Consider the following 17738-nt stretch of genomic DNA (forward strand, 5'->3'; position numbering starts at 1 on the left):
TACAGATCTGAAAAATATGACTGGATGAGACTATTTCATCCTTTATAGACATCAGCAATGTGTGCTCCTTGTGCACTCAGGCTGCAGCTCACATCCAGTCCCCCAAGCACAAACTCTAGGATGCCCGGCATAGAAGATTTAGGTGCTCAACCTCTTACTTTTCATCACAGTGCAAAATGCTCCACTCCAAAGAGTCTTATTAGACATTTTTGCTTTCAAAAGACCCTCTTCTGCTCTTTCCAAGTAGCTTTTGCTCATCAACGCTTATCATTCAAATTTCAAGCTGTAAATTAAGAAACGTATGTCCTAGATGTAGGATGGGACATTGACTCAAGCAGATCCTTTGAGAGTAAAAAAAAACAAAAACAAAAGGTTCTATATTAATGGACCTAGCAAATATAGAGAACCAATGTCTTCTGGGTAGGTATGGGGCCATAAAGGTCACTAATGCTTGCTCGCTCTAATCTTGGTTAAAAACACACCATCACCCATAGAAAAAATATGGAAAGGAGATTCTTTCTTCAACTATGTCTTTGTCCTGAGTAACTCAGGGGCTTCTTGATGCTTTTGGTAGGGAAATCCCTTTTACAGAACCAAGTGTCTTGAAGGCCTGGGTATTTAATTCCCATTCTCCTGGCCTTAAAACTGTTGTGCTAAGCCAATTGGCTAAGGAACTGGCAACATTCTCTTCAAGTACTATTCCCCCCCCCCCCCCCACCCAGTACAAACCTTTAAATGTTTTGCCAACATCTGCGCAATTTTACTACCTTGCTGATTTACGTAGGTGATGATGACCCAAACGTCCACTTTCCTATATTATAAGAGTCTGGAAAACCTGAAGATTCAAAAATATTGCTCTCATCTCAAGAAGATTCATGTAAAGATCTCATTCTAAGATAACTCACTCCCTCTGTTCCAAGGAAAGACAGCATTTTGCTCCACAACCATGAAGTATTTGTTATCACATGAAGCTAATTTGGTATCTGCAGCCTCACTCCTTTCCCAAGGTTCACCAAGGCTAACCAAGACAATATTTAATTGACCTCTGAAGTCATTTACATAGTAATACAGTAAATGATGGCAGAATAAAAAGCAAATTGGCCCATCCAGTCTGCCTAGTTAAGATACTTCCACTTTAGGAACATGAACATATAAATTCTCATTTTTAAGGGAAAAGTCATATCCTCCCGTAGTTTTAGCTTTGTACTGATCAGTCTGCTGCCAAAGTTTTCTGAACTTGCAGCTAATATACTTCTCTCAGCAGAAACAAGTTATCTTCCAGTAGTTGGTGGTGATAATATTCAAAGCACTGGCTCAAATAAAACTGGAACTGAAAGGGTATATCCCAGAATACTTAAGCAGCTTTAAAAAAAAAAAAAAAAGATACTGACTGCATCCTTCACAGCTTTGGTCAACTTATCACTTGAAACTGGAGAAGTTCCAAAAGACTGAGAAAGAACGTATGTACCACCATGCCACAAGGACTGAAACAAGGAGGAAGCAGAAAATTACACACATCTAAGTTTGACAATCAGTGGTGGGCAAAGTAGTGGAAATGCTACTGGAGAACAGAATTGTACAATAACTGTGATACCAGTGGGTTATAGGATCCTAGGCAATATTGTTTTATGACAGGCAGATCTTTCCAAACAGACTTTATTCCTGGGGGAATTCTGTGCCGAAATTAAAAGATTGACTTCTAGGGTCAATATCGAAAGCGTTGTCAGCTCTTCACTTCTGGGGCACTCAGACCAGTGGAATCCCCCTGGACTGACTGACCTGGACTTAGCTGGCTAACTTTTTATCTGGTTAAAAAGTTCGATGAATATGACAGGGGCAATCTAGGGTCATGAAACTCACATCCAATTAAGTTAGCAGGATAGGACTGCCAAAGAGCAGTCCTAAAGTTAGCCAGATAAACTTACGTAGCCAGGTATATTCAGTGGTGCACCTACACCACTGAATAATCCAGCTAAGATAGCCAGATAAGTTATTCGGCAATCTTTCTGGCCGGCTAGCCAATGAAAAATGATCTTGCTATGCACATAAGTTTCTCCCAAATTCTGCATTTTGTTAAAATAATACAATACAGTCACCATCTTTGAGTAATAATTTAAACTACATTAGATAAAAAATTATTAGTCAAAGAAAAAGAATTCTAATTTTGTTTTGAAATAGAATTCCCATAGAAGTACTGTAATAGTCACTTTCCCCTCTCTCCTCCCCAGCCTCTCTCCTGCCTCTAGCTCTTGCTGCTATCCCTGCAGAATTTCTTTGTTTACACCATAGCTGGTGCACTACATTCAGTCAGTCAGTCACAGAAGTAAAGAGCTAACTTGGAGCACAAAGGCCACAACTAACCAGTGAGCAAAGTAAAGTGAAGTCCATGAACAACATTTGTCCATTGTCACCACAAGCATTTTTAAAAGTTGCAATGATAGCCAGAGCACACGCACTTCATGGGCCTCATTTCACTTTACTGACCAATGTGGGATGGGTCTGTGCCAGTAATGGATGGGGGTACTATGGAGAACAGTGCTCTGTCAGGTGAAAAATCAATAAGGCAAAATCAAACAACCTAAGGATAAATTAAAAAAAAACCAAAACACCGATGTTGCCTCAATTCACAGATATGAGTGCAACATGCGGCCAACAAAAAAACCCCAAAAACATAATGCACTAATGAAAAATCCACCTATGAAGGTGAAGACAACTGCAGAGTCCCACAGCAGCTGAAAGAAAAAAATTACAACCTGTAGGCTTCAAGGAAACGATGAGAGTAAGGGGCCCCATGTAGGACATGGAGACATGGATTGAGCTGCATATGCTTCTACAAACTTTGTAGTAAAACATTTGTGCCTGGCTCCATCTCACAATGTCACCCAACATGTGAAGACTGCATTCCTACATGTCCTAGGAGAAATTATATTTACACAGGATTCACTCTACTAAAAGACTATACCACACTGAATATTACATTTACACAGGATCCAGAGTACCAAGGGATTATACTGTACTACAAACAATCTTCCCTATCCCTGAATGGGAAATCCCTATTTACCTTGTTAATTTCATACTGACTGATGGAGACACTGCCATTTATCACGTTTTCTCCTATCTCCGTTAGTCTCCTCTGTATATTCTCCACAATTGTATCACGGGGCTGGTCAGAAAGGATCTGGCTAATGACAAAGCTGTGAACAAAACAGAAAGAACACATTTCTGCACAGGTCACAAACAACAATTTCTTAAAGACAAGTAAACTCAATATTCATTAAATATAAAAGCAAGTGAGCAAATAACTAGTAATCAGGTTCCTACAATGAAGACACTACCCAGTGTTTGGCATTCAATCATTCAAATAAGGTATGTTTTTTTTTTTTTGTTTTGTTTAAATTGTTTACCAATAAATTAATTTGAGATGGGAATTAATATGTTTTCCCTTAGCTTTTAGTTGGCATCGATCAGAATGAACAAAAACATCTGTGCACAGAGCTCAGTCTGTTTCTGAATGTGTTCACACATCCTCAATCCATGAAAGCACCTCTCTCATATATGAGCCTCTTTCCTTAAAGGGGGCCTTCAGATTGGGGCCCTAGTTTTGTTTTAGCAAAAATGTTCATTTCTGATCCCACTGTCTCCTACTGGCAGAACACCATCAGGTGGGATAGGCACATGCCACAATGCCACCTACAAGACAAAAACACAAAATACATTTCTATTTGAAACAGAAAAGTCCTGAGCTCCACTTTCCTTTTTAAGATGCACATTTCAATGTTTCCAGTGCCTGACAACTCTCACTGTCTTGGGCTTTAAACTGAATACAACGGGAAAGGAGAGAGAGGGTGAGGGAGGGAGAAGGAGGGGAGAGAGAGAGAGACTGACTCTGGGGTGGCATCATAGTAAGTGGCTATTTATGCTACTATAGGAGGCCCACCTAGTAACTTCAAGGTGAGGTTTAGGTAGTGTAGGGGGTTAAGGGCCACTTTTACATGCAGAGTGAGACATACAAACAGAACAGTGCAAAAGATTTGATGTAATTCGGAGTGAGGAAACTCACATAACGATGAGATTTGTACAATGTTCTCTCAACCTAACTTGATGTTACCGAGGTAGTGTGTCCATCAAATCTTCACAAGAGAGCACTGTTCTGTTCGTACGTCTCACTCTGCATGTAAAAGTGGCCCTTAACCCCCTACACTATCTAAACCTCACCTCGAGTTACTAGATGGGCCTCCTATACAGATATAAATAGCTAACTACTACAAGGGCATTGTAGATAGTCTCTCTCTCTCTCCCCCCAGTGGTGAAATGAGCACTTTGCAACTAGGAAAATGCAATTATGTAGGTATTATCGCAATGTGATATAAGTTTGTACCTGAGACAATGGAGGCTAAAGTGACTTGCCCAAGTCACAAGGAGCAGTAGTGGGATTCGCAATGCTCTCAAACTATAAAGTTGTAATCATGCTGCTTCTTAAAATACCTTCACTGGATGCCACCTACCCTATCATCTCATCTCCCTCTCCCTTTTACATCCAAACTGCTTGAACATTTCATTCATCTCTGCTGTCTTGACATCCTTTCATTTGCTTTGTACATCACTGATTTTTTTTTTCTTAGAAAGGCAAATGAATAAATCAAATTAAATTAAGTCATTCTGGATCCGCTTCAATCTGGCTTTTACCCTTTATATATTACAGAGCATGCACTTGCCAAAGTTTCCAGTGATCGCTTCATGGCCAAGGGCCTTTACTCAATCCTCATCCTCTGAGACCTATCCACTGCTTATGACACTGTTGATCACTACCTACTTCTTGACATGCTATACTCAATTGAATTTTAGGACTCTGCTTTATCCTGGTTTTCTTCTTACCTCTCACTGTATTTTTACTGTATCCTCTGGAGGTTCTTTTTTCACTGCTATTCTGCCATTAGTCAGTGTGCTTCAAAGCTCTGTTCTAGGCCCTCTTCTGTCTACACTTCTCTTGGTGCTCTGATCTTCTCCCAAGGTTTTCAGTACTACTTTTATGCTGACTCCTCCCACATCTATTTTATTTATTTAAAAAATAATTATTTGCCTTCCTGATTACATCTCAATGCGATTTACACCAAAAATTAAAATAATCTATCAAACAATTGAATACATTAAAACCTCTCTACACCAGAAATTTCATAGAGAATCCAGTTCCAAATCTCAGCCTGCCGGCCTGAAATAGTCACGTGTATGTCCTGCTGCCATCTTAAGCTTAAACTAGACAAAACTTCCTGTCTTTCCTCCCGAAACAGGCTTCCCTCTCTTTCTCTCTCCCCCTCGATGGAAATTTCATCCTCCCGGTTCTTCAGCCCATAACCTTGGGGTCATCTTTGATGCCTCTCTCTCCTTCTCTACACATATCCAAAACACTGCTAAGACATATGAACTAGGGAAACTTTTGGGGAAAGGGGAGACTTTTCCGAAAGAATGGGCTCCACCTTAACCCGAGTGGAACCAAGCTGCTGGCACTAACTTTCAAAAAGGAGAAAGAGCAGCTTTTAAACTAGAACAAGGGGGAAAGCCAACAGTCACTCAGCAGTGCATGGTTCAGAGAAATGTATCCTTGAAGGATACTAATGAAACAGGAGAGTTAGGGCATCCCAACAGAGAGGTTCCAATAAAAGCAAACATAGTCCATGTGCCTATATGTAAAAAATCACTGAAGTTAATGATTTCTAAATTATCCCTAACAACTGAAAAGCAGGTTGTTAATACAAACAAAAAACACACTTTGAAATGTCTGTATGCCAATGCCAGAAGTCTAAGAAGAAACAGGCTGATACAGTAAAGTTCGCGGGAGATCGGGCGAGCGCCCGCTCTCCCGGCGTGCGCACAGGCCAGTGTCCTTTAAGCGTGATTCAGTAAACTAAAATATTTAAATTAGGGCCGTCAGTAAAAAAGAGGCGCTAGGGACACTAGCGCGTCCCTAGCGCCTCTTTTTGGACAGGAGCGGCGACTGTCAGCGGGTTTGACAGCCGACGCTCAATTTTGCCGGTGTTGGTTCTCGAGCCCGCTGACAGCCACGGGTTCGGAAACCGGACACCGGCAAAATTGAGCATCCGGTTTTCAACCTGCGAGCCGATTTCAAAATTTTTTTTTTTAACTTTTTTTTTTTTAAACTTTCGGGACCTCCGACTTAATATCGCCATGATATTAAGTCGGAGGGTGCACAGAAAAGCAGTTTTTACTGCTTTTCTGGGCACTTTCCCGGTGCCGGCAGAAATTAGCACCTACCTTTGGGTAGGCGCTAATTTCTGAAAGCAAAATGTGCGGCTTGGCTGCACATTTTACTTTCTGTATCGCGCGGGAATGACTAATAGGGCCATCAACATGCATTTGATTGTTGCGGGCGCTATTAGTCTCGGGGGAGTTGGACGCGCATTTTCGATGCACTATTATCCCTTACTGAATAAGGGGTAAAGCTAGCGTGTCCAAAACGCGCGTCCAAATGCAAGTTAACAGTGCACCCCACCGGAGCGCACTGTACTGTATTGGCCCGTAAGATGGGAGAGAGAGTGTATAGCTGCAAATGAGGAGATTGACATAATTGGCATCACAGACACTTGGTGGAAGGAGGATAACTAATGGGACAGTGCTATATCAGGGTACAAATTATATCGCAATGATAGGGAGGATCAACTTGGTGGGGGTGTGGCACTTTATGTCCGGGAGGGTATAGAGTCCAACAGGATAAAGATCATACAAGTGACTAAATGCTCAGTAGAATCTATATGGGTAGAAATCCCATGTGTTGGGGTAAGAGTATAGTGATAGGAGTATACTACCGTCCACCTGGACAAAATGGTCAGACAGATGAAGAAATGCTAAGAGAAATCATGGAAGCTAACCAATTTGACAGTGCAATAATAATGGGAGATTTCAATTACCCCAATATTGACTGGGTAAATGTAACATCAGGACTTGCTAGAGACAAAGTTCCTGATGTAATAAATGACTGCTTCATGGAGCAATTGGTTCAGGAACCAACGAGAGAGGGAGCTATTTTAGATTTAATTCTTAGTGGAAAGCAGGATTTGGTGAGAGAGGTAATGGTGGAGGGGCACTTGGCAACAGTGATCATAACATGATCAAATTTAAACTAATAACTGGAAGGGGGACAATAAGTAAATCTACAGCTCTAACACTAAACTTTCAAAAGGGAAACTTTGATAAAAAGAGGAAAATAGTTAGAAAAAAACTGAAAAGTGCAACTTAAAGGTTAAAAGTAATCAACAGGCATGGACATTGCTTAAGAAGACAATCCTAGAGGTGCAGTCCATATGTATTCCACGCATTAAGAAAGGTGGAAGGAAGGCAAAACCATTACTGTCATGGTTAAAAGGTGAGGTGAAAGGGGGAGCCCAGAGGAAGGAGAGAGAGAGCAGGGCACCCAGCCTACATACCAACACCCGGTGAGCGGACCCCGGAACAGCTTTGAGAGGTGTGAGCCCCGGAACAGCCTTGAGAGTACAGCTGCAGAGACTGAGAGAGAGGCGGGACCCGAGTGATGGCAGCGGTAAGCGACTGCCGCTATAAAATCCGGCGGCAGACGATGCACCGCTGCCATGCTGCCTAAGCCGCGTGCTCCGTAAGGGGCGCACGGCTTTGACCGGCTTTGCCCGGTGAAGACCAGTAGGCTGGTAGTTTGGGACTTTGGGATTTTTCTCGCTTATCTATTTCCCCCTAATATATATGGGGAGGAAGAGAAAAGTAAAAAAAACATTCCAATCTCACCGATAACACCAAGAGGCCCCATTGACGATCATGTCCTCAGACTGATCGCAGCACCACTAGAGGACAGTTTGGAGGCTCAATTTTATGCCTCCTTAAGACCTGGCGAGGGACCATCGCTACCTCCGCAACCAAAAGCACCACCTTCAGATGGACTTGGAAAACTTGAAGCTGATAGTCTAACAGAAAAGATAGACTGTTCAGGTCCAGTTAGCCCAGCCCTTAATCATTTATCAATTTTAGACAATTTGGATGTGAAGGGGAATTTACTAGGGTCTGAAAATTGGCCCAGTAATCCCCCAGTTATGTGTCATTAAGTGATATCTGGAGGATGATGTTTAAACTAAATGAAAATGTCTCTCAAATGAATGTTTCCTTAACTGCTATTGTTAATACTAATAGAATGCAGATAAAAGATCAAGCTAAGAAAGTAACAAGTTTGGAACAAGAATTGGGGAAAGTGGCCTCCAAAGTGAGGCTATTACAGGATACAGAGACTATTCATATTAAAGATAGTCTCTTAATCCATAGAGAATTAGAGAACTTGGAAAATATGACTAGATATAAAAATTTGCGTATAGTCAATTTTCCACGGACTAGACTTCTATCCCCCTTAGAAATGTTCAAAAAATACCTGAAATAAATAATACAGTATAAAGTATACAGTATAAAGATAATGAATTTCCACCAATTTCTAAGATCTTTTATTTTCCTAAAAAAGATACTAGGAAACTTGGGGAACAAGAAGTTGAGATACTTGAAACTCCAAGTATTGGAGTATTGGAGTTTCAACGTTCTTGGCGGAATCTATTGACATAATCCATCAGAGATCAACACTCTTTGTATCGTTTCAATTGGAACTAGATAAAGATAGACTAAAAAGTTCTTTAAATATAAAGACCTGTGTTTTTGTGGTCAGAGAATACAAATTTTCCCAGATGTTTCCCGTGCTACACAAGCAAAGCGGAAACATTTTCTTTCCTTGAAAGGGAAAGTTCTAGCATTAGGTGCTATTTTCTTCTTAAAGTACCCTTGTTTTTGTTATGTATCCCATCAAGGAAAAAAATATAGTTTCTCAGACCCTGCACATTTGGAGACCTTTTTACAAGATAAAAGTGATTTAGGAGCTAGTATTGAATGATCCAAAAGGAAATATAAAAAACTCTCTCTCCAAACTCATTTTATTATAAGTTAATATATTTACAGTGGTGAATAATATTGATTTCGCCCCCATTAATATGGTTAGTGTATTACAGAGGAATTGTAATTGGGCTAAAAGATATATATGATTATAAGAATGTAAATCTGTATTACTTTCATCATTTTTGTTTGGATATAAATGAAAATTGAATAAAGATTAAATAAAAAAAAAAAAAGGTGAGGTGAAAGAGGCTATTTTAGCCAAACATCTGAAGAAAATAGGATAAAACGTAAGCATTGTCAAGTTAAGTGTAAAACACTGATAAGACAGGTGAAGAGAGAATTTGAAATGAAGTTGGCCATAGAGGCAAAAACTCAAAAACTTTTAAAAATATATCCAAAGCAAGAAACCTGTGAGGGAGTCGGTTGGGCCATTAGATGACAGTGGGGTTAAAGGGGCTCTTAGGGAAGGTAAAGCCATTGCAGAAAGACTAAATTAATTCTTTGCTTCCGTGTTTCCTAATGAGTATGTTGAGGAGATACCAGTTCCAGAGATGGTTTTCATGGGTGATGAGTCAGACGAACTGAACCAAATCACTGTGAACCTGGAAGATGTAGTAGGCCAAATTGACAAACTAAAGAGTAGGAAATCACCTGGACTGGATGGTATGCATCCTAGGGCACTGAAGGAACTCAAAAGTGAAATTTCTGATCTGTTATTTAAAATTTGTAACCTATCATTTAAATCATCCATTGTACCTGAAGACTGAAGGGTGACCAGTGTAACCCCAATATTTAAAAAGGCTCCAGGGGCGATCTGGGCATCTATAGACCAGTGAGCCTGACTTCAGTGCCAGGAAAAATAGTGGAAACTATTCTCAAAATCAAAATCATACAGCATATAGGAAGACATGGTTTAATGGAACACAGTCAACATGGATTTATGCAAGGGAAGTCTTGCCTAACAAATCTGCTTCATTTTTTTGAAGGGGTTAATAAACATGTGGATAAAGGTGAACCGGTAGATGTAGTGTATTTGGATTTTCAGAAGGCGTTTGACAAAGTCCCTCATGAGAGGCTTCTAAGCAAACTAAAAAGTCATGGGATAGGAGGCGATGTCCTTTCATGGATTACAAACTGGTTAAAAGACAGGAAACAGAGAGTAGGATTAAATGGTCAATTTTCTCAGTGGAAAAGGGTAAACAGTGGAGTGCCTCAGGGATCTGTACTTGGACCGGTGCTTTTCAATATATATATATATATATAAATGATCTGGAAAGGAATACGATGAGTGAGGTTATCAAATTTGCGGACATACAAAATTATTCAGAGTAGTTAAATCACAAGCAGATTGTGATACATTACAGGAGGACCTTGCAAGACTGGAAGATTGGGCATCCAAATGGCAGATGAAATTTAATGTGGACAAGTGCAAGGTATTGCATATAGGGAAAAATAACCCTTGCTGTAGTTACACAATGTTAGGTTCCATATTAGGAGCTACTACCCAGGAAAAAGATCTAGGCGTGATAATGAATAATACATTGAAATTGCTGCGGCAGACATACAAACAAACAAACAGAATGTTAGGAATTATTAGGAAGGGAATGGTGAATAAAATGGAAAATATCATAATGCCTCTGTATTGCCTCATGGTGAGACCGCACCTTGAGTACTGTGTGCAGTTCTGGTCTCCACACGTCAAAAAAGAAATAGTTGCACTGGAGAAGGTACAGAGAAGGGCACCCAAAATGATAAAGGGGTTGAACAGCTCCCCTATGAAGAAAGACTAAAGAGGTTAGGGCTTGGAGAAGAGACGGCTGGCAGGGAATAAGATAGAGGTCTTTAAAATCATGAGAGGTCTAGAATGGGTAAATGTGAATCAGTTATTTACTCTTTCAGATAACAGAAGGACTATGGGGCACTCCATGAAGTTAGCAAGTAGCACATTTTAAACTAATCTGAGAAAATTCTCTCTCACTCAAAGCACAATTGAGCTCTGGAATTTGTTGCCAGAGGATGTGATTAGTGCAGTTAGTGTAGCTGGATTCAAAAAAGGTTTGGATAAGTTCTTGGAGGAGAAGTCCATTAACTGCTATTAATCAAGTTTACTTACAGGCCGATACAGTGAAAGTCGCGGGACAACGGGCGAGTGCCCGCTGTCCCGGCGCGCACGTGCCCGCTCTCCCAGCAAGCACACAGGCCACTCTCCTGTGCGCACGATTCTGTATTCAAATGAGGGCCTGCGGTAAAAAGAGGTGCCAGGGACACTAGCGCGTCCCTAGCGCCTTTTTCACAGGAGCGATGGCTGTCAGCGAGTTTGACAGCCGACGCTCAATTTTGCCGGCATCAGTTCTCAAACCCGCTGACCACCACGTGTTTGGAAACCGGACGCCGGCAAAATTGAGCATCCGGTTTTCAATCCGCGAGCCGCGGCTGATTTTTTTTTTTTTATTATTATTTATTACTTTTGGAACCTCCGACTTAATATCACCATGATATTAAGTCAGAGGGTGTACAGAAAAGCAGTTTTTACTGCAGTTTTTACTGCTTTTCTGTATACTTTCCCGGTGCCGGCAGAAATTAACGCCTACCTTTGGGTAGGCGCTAATTTCTGAAGGTAAAATGTGTGGCTTGGCCGCACATTTACTTACTGAATCGCACGGGAATAACTAATAGGGCCATCAATATGCATTTGCATGTTGCGGGCGTTATTATTTTCGGGTGGGGTTGGCTGCGCATGTTCGACGTGCTATTACCCCTTACTGAATAAGGGTTAACAGTGCGCTCCCCCGGAGGCGCTAGGCACTGTACTATATCGGCCTGTTAGGGAATAGCCACTTAATTTACTGCAACAGTAGCATGGGATCTTCTTAGTGTTTGGGTAATTGCCATGTTCTTGCGGCCTGGTTTGGCCTCTGTTGGAAACGGAATGCTAGGCTTGATGGACCGTTGGTCTGACCCAGCATGGCAATTTCTTATGTTATTATTTCTTACTTTATAAACACCACACAAATTGTGGAGTGAAGCGCAGGGCACACATATATCAAATAGAGAAGCAAATGTGTGCTATATGGGTAAAACGGTCTGATGAATTCCAGTAGCGTACAAATATTGTTCTTGTAGTGTAACATTTTTAAGGGTAAATTAATTTGAATCCAAATCACATTAGATGCACAATACATTCAGAATGAGGATTAGAATACAGCTCTGTCCCCCGATACGGAACTGTGTTTCACCGAAGCTACTTCAGGAGGAATAATTGAGTATCTATCTAGAAAAAGGATCAAAACAAATTAAGATACAGAACACAAACGATGGCTAACAGCAGAGGAAGCTTAAAAACTAACTACATACCCTGGTTAAACATACATGCAGTGTAACTGATTGCAGCAATATAAATTCTGCAAATGAAATAAAACATTTATTTTTAAAAAAGCTCCATTTATTTATTTAAAACATGTCATTAGGTTATAACAAAGGTACATCTTAGAAAAGAAGAAACTGGAACAGTGTGAATGTACAAACCTTGTTAAAGAGATGTGTTTGCATAGGGTTATATTCTTGTGGCTTAACAGCAAGAAAGAGTAAAATGAAGCTGAAAGATAAAGATCAGATGAAATGTGCATGAAAAAGCAACCAATGAATGAACACAGGGGCTGGGGCCAGAAAATGACAAAATGGGTCTGAAAGAAACTATCTAGTAATGGGATGAAAAGTAAAGTTTAGAGAAAAGCCGACCACGATTTCTCTGTTTAAACCAAAAGGGATTAAAGAATTCAATTCATGAATCCAGAGTCACCATCATGGGAGGGAGGGAAAAACAACCTCTACAGCAAAAAAAGTGCAAATCGATTACAGAGTGGTCCCTTTCTAGCCAATGGGATACTAAGGGAGCTTCCAATTTGCAGTTTCTGATACAGGAACAATGTTCAAAAATTCTTGTTTTTAACTATCGGGTAGTCTTGCCTATGTATAAAAAAATTACATGGGCAAAGAACATAAATGACACCCATAGTGTTACAGTGAGAAGTACGATACAAAGTGTAATGCTTCTTAGAACACGGATGTGTAAATGTAGACAGTGTAAAGGACATCAGGCAGATTGATCAATGGCCACAGAGAGAGTAGCCTGCAGGTTGGTCATGAGTGGCTATTGGATGTTTAAAAGAAGAAACCAAAGTATCCCGGAGGTTTTTGCCCCTTTTAAAAGCAAATCTTGGTAAGTCTAAGAAGATTGAGATTGGGGAAGCACATACCAGTATATATTGATAATAGAGCAGATTTCATAATGCAGCTAGAAAAGTGAAGGATACAAGTGATTCAGATATCTGAATTGACAGTAGGGGGTAAAAAGAGCCATTCTTGATAAGCATGAAGGGCTTGTTTATAGGCATTTTTGATAAGATGATGGGGGTAGCATCTAGAGAGGAATTGAGAAAACAGTTTGTGCTTGTGTGATAAAATCAGAAGCTGATGAATACAAATGTTGAAGACGAAGAAATTGGCCTACTGGGATATTCTGTCTTAATGATCGTGGGTGATCACTTGTGAATTTCAGGAAAGTATTTCAATCGGTGGGCTCACAGTAGAAAGATGTGACCAACTGACTATCATGAAGAGAGACCAAAATATCCAAAAAGGGTATGCAATGGCATGATATGGGATAAGTGAAATGTAAATTAGGGTCACAATGGTTAATCCAATCAAAAAATGCATAAAATTGATTGAGAGCCTGTCCATAAAAAAGAGTCATCAATGAAGAGTAACCAAATAGGAATGAAAAGCTGAAAAAAGGAAGAATAGTAATTGTGTTGGGATTCAAATTGAGATACATATAAATAGGCTATTTCTGGTACCACAGTGGCCCCCATGGCAGTCCCTTTGATTTGTTGATAGGTTTCCTAAAAGATAAAAAATAATTTTGGTAAGAGCAATCGTGGCTAAACGAAGAATGAAGTCGTTAGGTATACAGGCGTGAATCAAGAAGGGATTCAATTATAAGGAAAGCTTGCTCCTGTGGAACATTGGTATATAAAGCCTCAATATCTAAGGTGAAAAGGTAGAAAGAATGAGAGGTAAGTATGATCTGTTGAAGACACATAATGAAATGTGCTGAATCCCTTACATGAGATAAGCAAGTAATCATGAATGGGTGCAAAAGTTTATCGGTGAAAATAGATAGGGGTTCTAAAAGGGAACCAATGCCTGAGACAATTGGGTGTCTGGGTGGGTTGGATAGACATTTATGAATTTTGGGGAGGATATAAAAAGTAAGGGTAGTCGGATGAGGTTCCACAAGGAAACTGGTTCATGTCGTCAAAAAAATGAGTGTCGACACCCTCTTTTACAAAGGATGAAATGAGTGCTTGGTAGGGTCAGCAGGTAAAGGTTTGTAAAAAAAAAAACATGTACCAGCTAGCTGGCAATCAACTTCTGTGAGATAATCAATTTTATTGAGAACAACAGTACCACATCCCTTATCAGCAGGTTTAATGATGATAGAAGAGTCGCTAGATAAAGATTTGAAAGCTTCACTTTCAGGGACAAAGAAGTAAAGTAAACATCGTCTGCAGAATTTATATTGCTGTAATCACTTACACTGCACATATGTTTAATCAGGATATGTAGTTCGTTTTAAAGCTACCTCTGCTGTTAGCCATCAATTGTAGTCTCTATCTTTATGTTTTGATCCTCTCACTAGATAAATGCTCAATTGCTCCTCCTGATGCAGCTTTGGCTAAACATGGTCCCATATCAATAGAGCTGTATTCTAATCCTCATTCTGAATGTGTTGTGCATCTAATGTGATTTGGATTCTAATTCATTTACCATTAAAAATTAAAGTAACATTCCAAGAACAATATTTGTATACTACTGGAATTCATTAGACCATTTTATCTTCACACCACATATTTGCCTATTTCTTACTTTATAACATTACTAAAACTTGTTCCTTCTTGTCTGAGTATGCTACCAAAATGCTCATGTACTTATCTTCCACTTAGATTACAGCAGCTTTCTCTTTGCAGGCTTCCCACTGAACCACCTTTCTCCACTGCAATCTATTCAAAACTCAGCTGCACAATTTATCTTTTTCATTGCCTTTTCTGAAATATTATCTGTTCACGGAAAGGAAAGGATAAGCCAGACAGAAAATGTCAATGCATGGCTCAATACATGGTGAAAAGAAAGTGAACTTGGATACACTGGAGGCTGGGGTCATATATGGAACAATAAAAGACTACAATAAGGAAGGCCTATGTTTGACGGTGGTAGGAAAGAAGATCTTAAGTTAGAAATTCTGTTCATACATGAGGCATTTAAACTACAGGATTGGGGTGCAGAAGGTGGCCAATAAAATTAGAATGTTACCTCCAAGCAATACAGGAAGCGAGAATAGATAACAAAATCAATCAGCTCTACATTCCATACTTAAGCAAAAAGGTGACTATGAAGATCAGCAAACCAAGGGAGAAAAGTTGGAAAGTTATGACCACAAATGTTTGTAGCCTGGGCAACAAAATCCAAATCTACAGGCCCTAATGGTAGAGGCAGATTTTAACATCGCCGCCATTATGGAAAAACGGTTCACGGAGTCTCATGACTAGGATACGGCCATCCTGGGATATAACTTGTTAAGGAAAGCCAGAGGAAAACAGAAAGGGGGGGGAGGGAGTAGCAGCACTTTATGTCAAAAACAATACCAATGCAACTAAAATGCAAGGGATGTGGGGTAGGGAGGAAGCATTATGGGCTATTCTAAAACAAGACGATGGTTTTTCCATTTACACTGGCGTGGTCTACAGGCCTCCAACTCAAACTGAAGACCTGGATCAAGATCGAGAAAGACATCCAAAAGGTGGAAAAGAAGGGAGAAGTGTCAATTACTGGAGATTTTAATTTGCCGGATGTGGATTGGAGTATCCCTCTGCAGAATCTGCAAGAAGTAGAGAGAGGATGCCCTTCAAGGGGCTCTACTCAAACAAATGGTAATGGAACTTATGAGGGAGGGTGTGATACTCGACCTAGTGCTCACTAATGGAGATAATGTTTCTAATGTCCGGACAAGTGACCGCTTGACAACCAGTGATCATCAGACAGTATGGTTTGAAAACATAAATAAGATACAGAAAAGTCACATGAAGACCTAAGTTCTAAATTTCAAAAATACAAACTTTAACAAAATGGGGATGTACCTGGAGGAAGAACTAGAAGATTGGGAAAAATGGGTGAGGAGGAACAACAGTGGGCCAAATTAAAAGGAGCTATTACAAAGGCAACAAATCTATATGTTAGAAAAGTAAACAGTTGTACAAGGAAAATACACGGGTTCACAAAGATGGTGGCTGAAAAAATAAAGGCCAAAAGAACAGCATTCAGGAAATATAAAGGATCCCAAAAAGAGGAACACAGGGAATACCACCTGGTGAAACTGAGGGAAATGAAAGAAATTAGAAAATCAAAATGTCAAGCAGAAGAAAGGATTACCAAAGAGGTAAAGAGATATCAAAACATTTTACAGATATATCAAAGAAGGAAGGCCTGAAGTGGTATAGTGAAATTGAAAGGTGACAAGAAGCAAGGTGTAGAGATAGATGAAGAAATGGCAGAAATATTAAACAAATACTTCAGGTCTGTGTTCACTAGAGGCAACCCTGGTTGATAAGACAGTAAATGGGAATGGGGTAATCACAACTTTTACAGAAGAGAATGTATAGGAAGAGCTAGGAAAACTGAAAATGGACAAGGCCATGAGGCCAGATGAGGTACACCCCAGGATACTACGGGAGCTCAGAGATTTCCTAGCTGGTCCACTGAAAGACCTGTTCAAAAGATCCCTGGAAACAGGAGTGGTGCTATGAGATTGCAGAAGAGCAGTTGTGGTCCTCCTTCACAAGAGTGGTAGGAGAGGGGAGGCTGGAAATTACTGGCTTGGTTAGCCTCAACTAGGTTGTGGGAAAATTAATGGGGACTCTGCTGAAAGAAGAATATTCAATTATCTACAGTCCAGTAAGTTGCTGGATCCAAAGCAGAATGGATTAACCAGGGGAAAGTCCTGTCAGACAAATGATTGATTTTTTGATTGGGTAAATAGAGAACTGGATCGAGGAAGAGCACTCAATGTGATTTACTTGGATTTCAACAAAGCTTCTGATATAGTCCCACACAGGAAGCTTGTGAATAAAATGAGAAGCTTGGGAGTCAGTGCCAAGTTGGTGGAGTGTTTTCTGGTTGACCTACAGGAAACAGCGGGTAAATGGAACCTACTCTGAAAAGAAAATGGTGTTAAGTAGAGTGCCACAAGGATCGGTATTGGGACTGGCTCTGTTCAATATCTTTTTGAGTGACGGAATAGAAGGTAAAGTTTGTCTATTTGCAGCTGATACTAAGATCTGCAACAGAGTGGACATGCCTGAAGGAGTAGAGAGAATGAAAAGTGATTTAAGAAAAGTTTGAAGCATGGTTGAAGATTTGGCAGCTAGGATTCAATAACAAGAAGTGCAGAGTCATGCATCTGGGATGTGGTAATCCAAAAGACTGATGTGCACAAACCAAGACAGGGATCTTGGGGTGGTAGAGTCTGGTGACTAAAGATGGCAAAGCTATGTGACAAGGCGATAGCTAAAGCCAGATGAATGCTGGGCTGCATGGATGAATAATTAGTAAGAAAAAGGAGGTAATAATGCCCTTGTACAGGTTCTTGGTGAAGCCTCATCTGGAATACTGTGCTCAGTTCTGGAGCCCTTATCTCAAAAAAGGACAGAGACGGGATGGAGGCGGTCCAGAGAAGGGTGACCAAAATAGTGCAAAGTCAGATCAGAAGATAT

At 40.2% G+C, this 17738-nt stretch overlaps 1 protein-coding gene across 3 annotated transcripts in view; it reads right to left on the minus strand.

Moving 5' to 3' along the window:
* POLA1 (DNA polymerase alpha 1, catalytic subunit) overlaps window positions 1–17738 on the minus strand; it is a 1013915-nt gene that overhangs the window by 417412 nt on the left and 578765 nt on the right. For all 3 annotated transcript variants that reach the window (XM_029603088.1, XM_029603086.1, XM_029603087.1), the window contains one exon: window positions 3062–3194. In XM_029603088.1, coding sequence (XP_029458948.1) covers window positions 3062–3194 — 133 coding nt within the window. The remainder of the gene's footprint in view (window positions 1–3061; window positions 3195–17738) is intronic.

This window comes from Rhinatrema bivittatum, chromosome 5, assembly GCF_901001135.1.
Source record: "Rhinatrema bivittatum chromosome 5, aRhiBiv1.1, whole genome shotgun sequence".
NCBI classification, from domain to species: Eukaryota; Metazoa; Chordata; class Amphibia; order Gymnophiona; family Rhinatrematidae; genus Rhinatrema; species Rhinatrema bivittatum.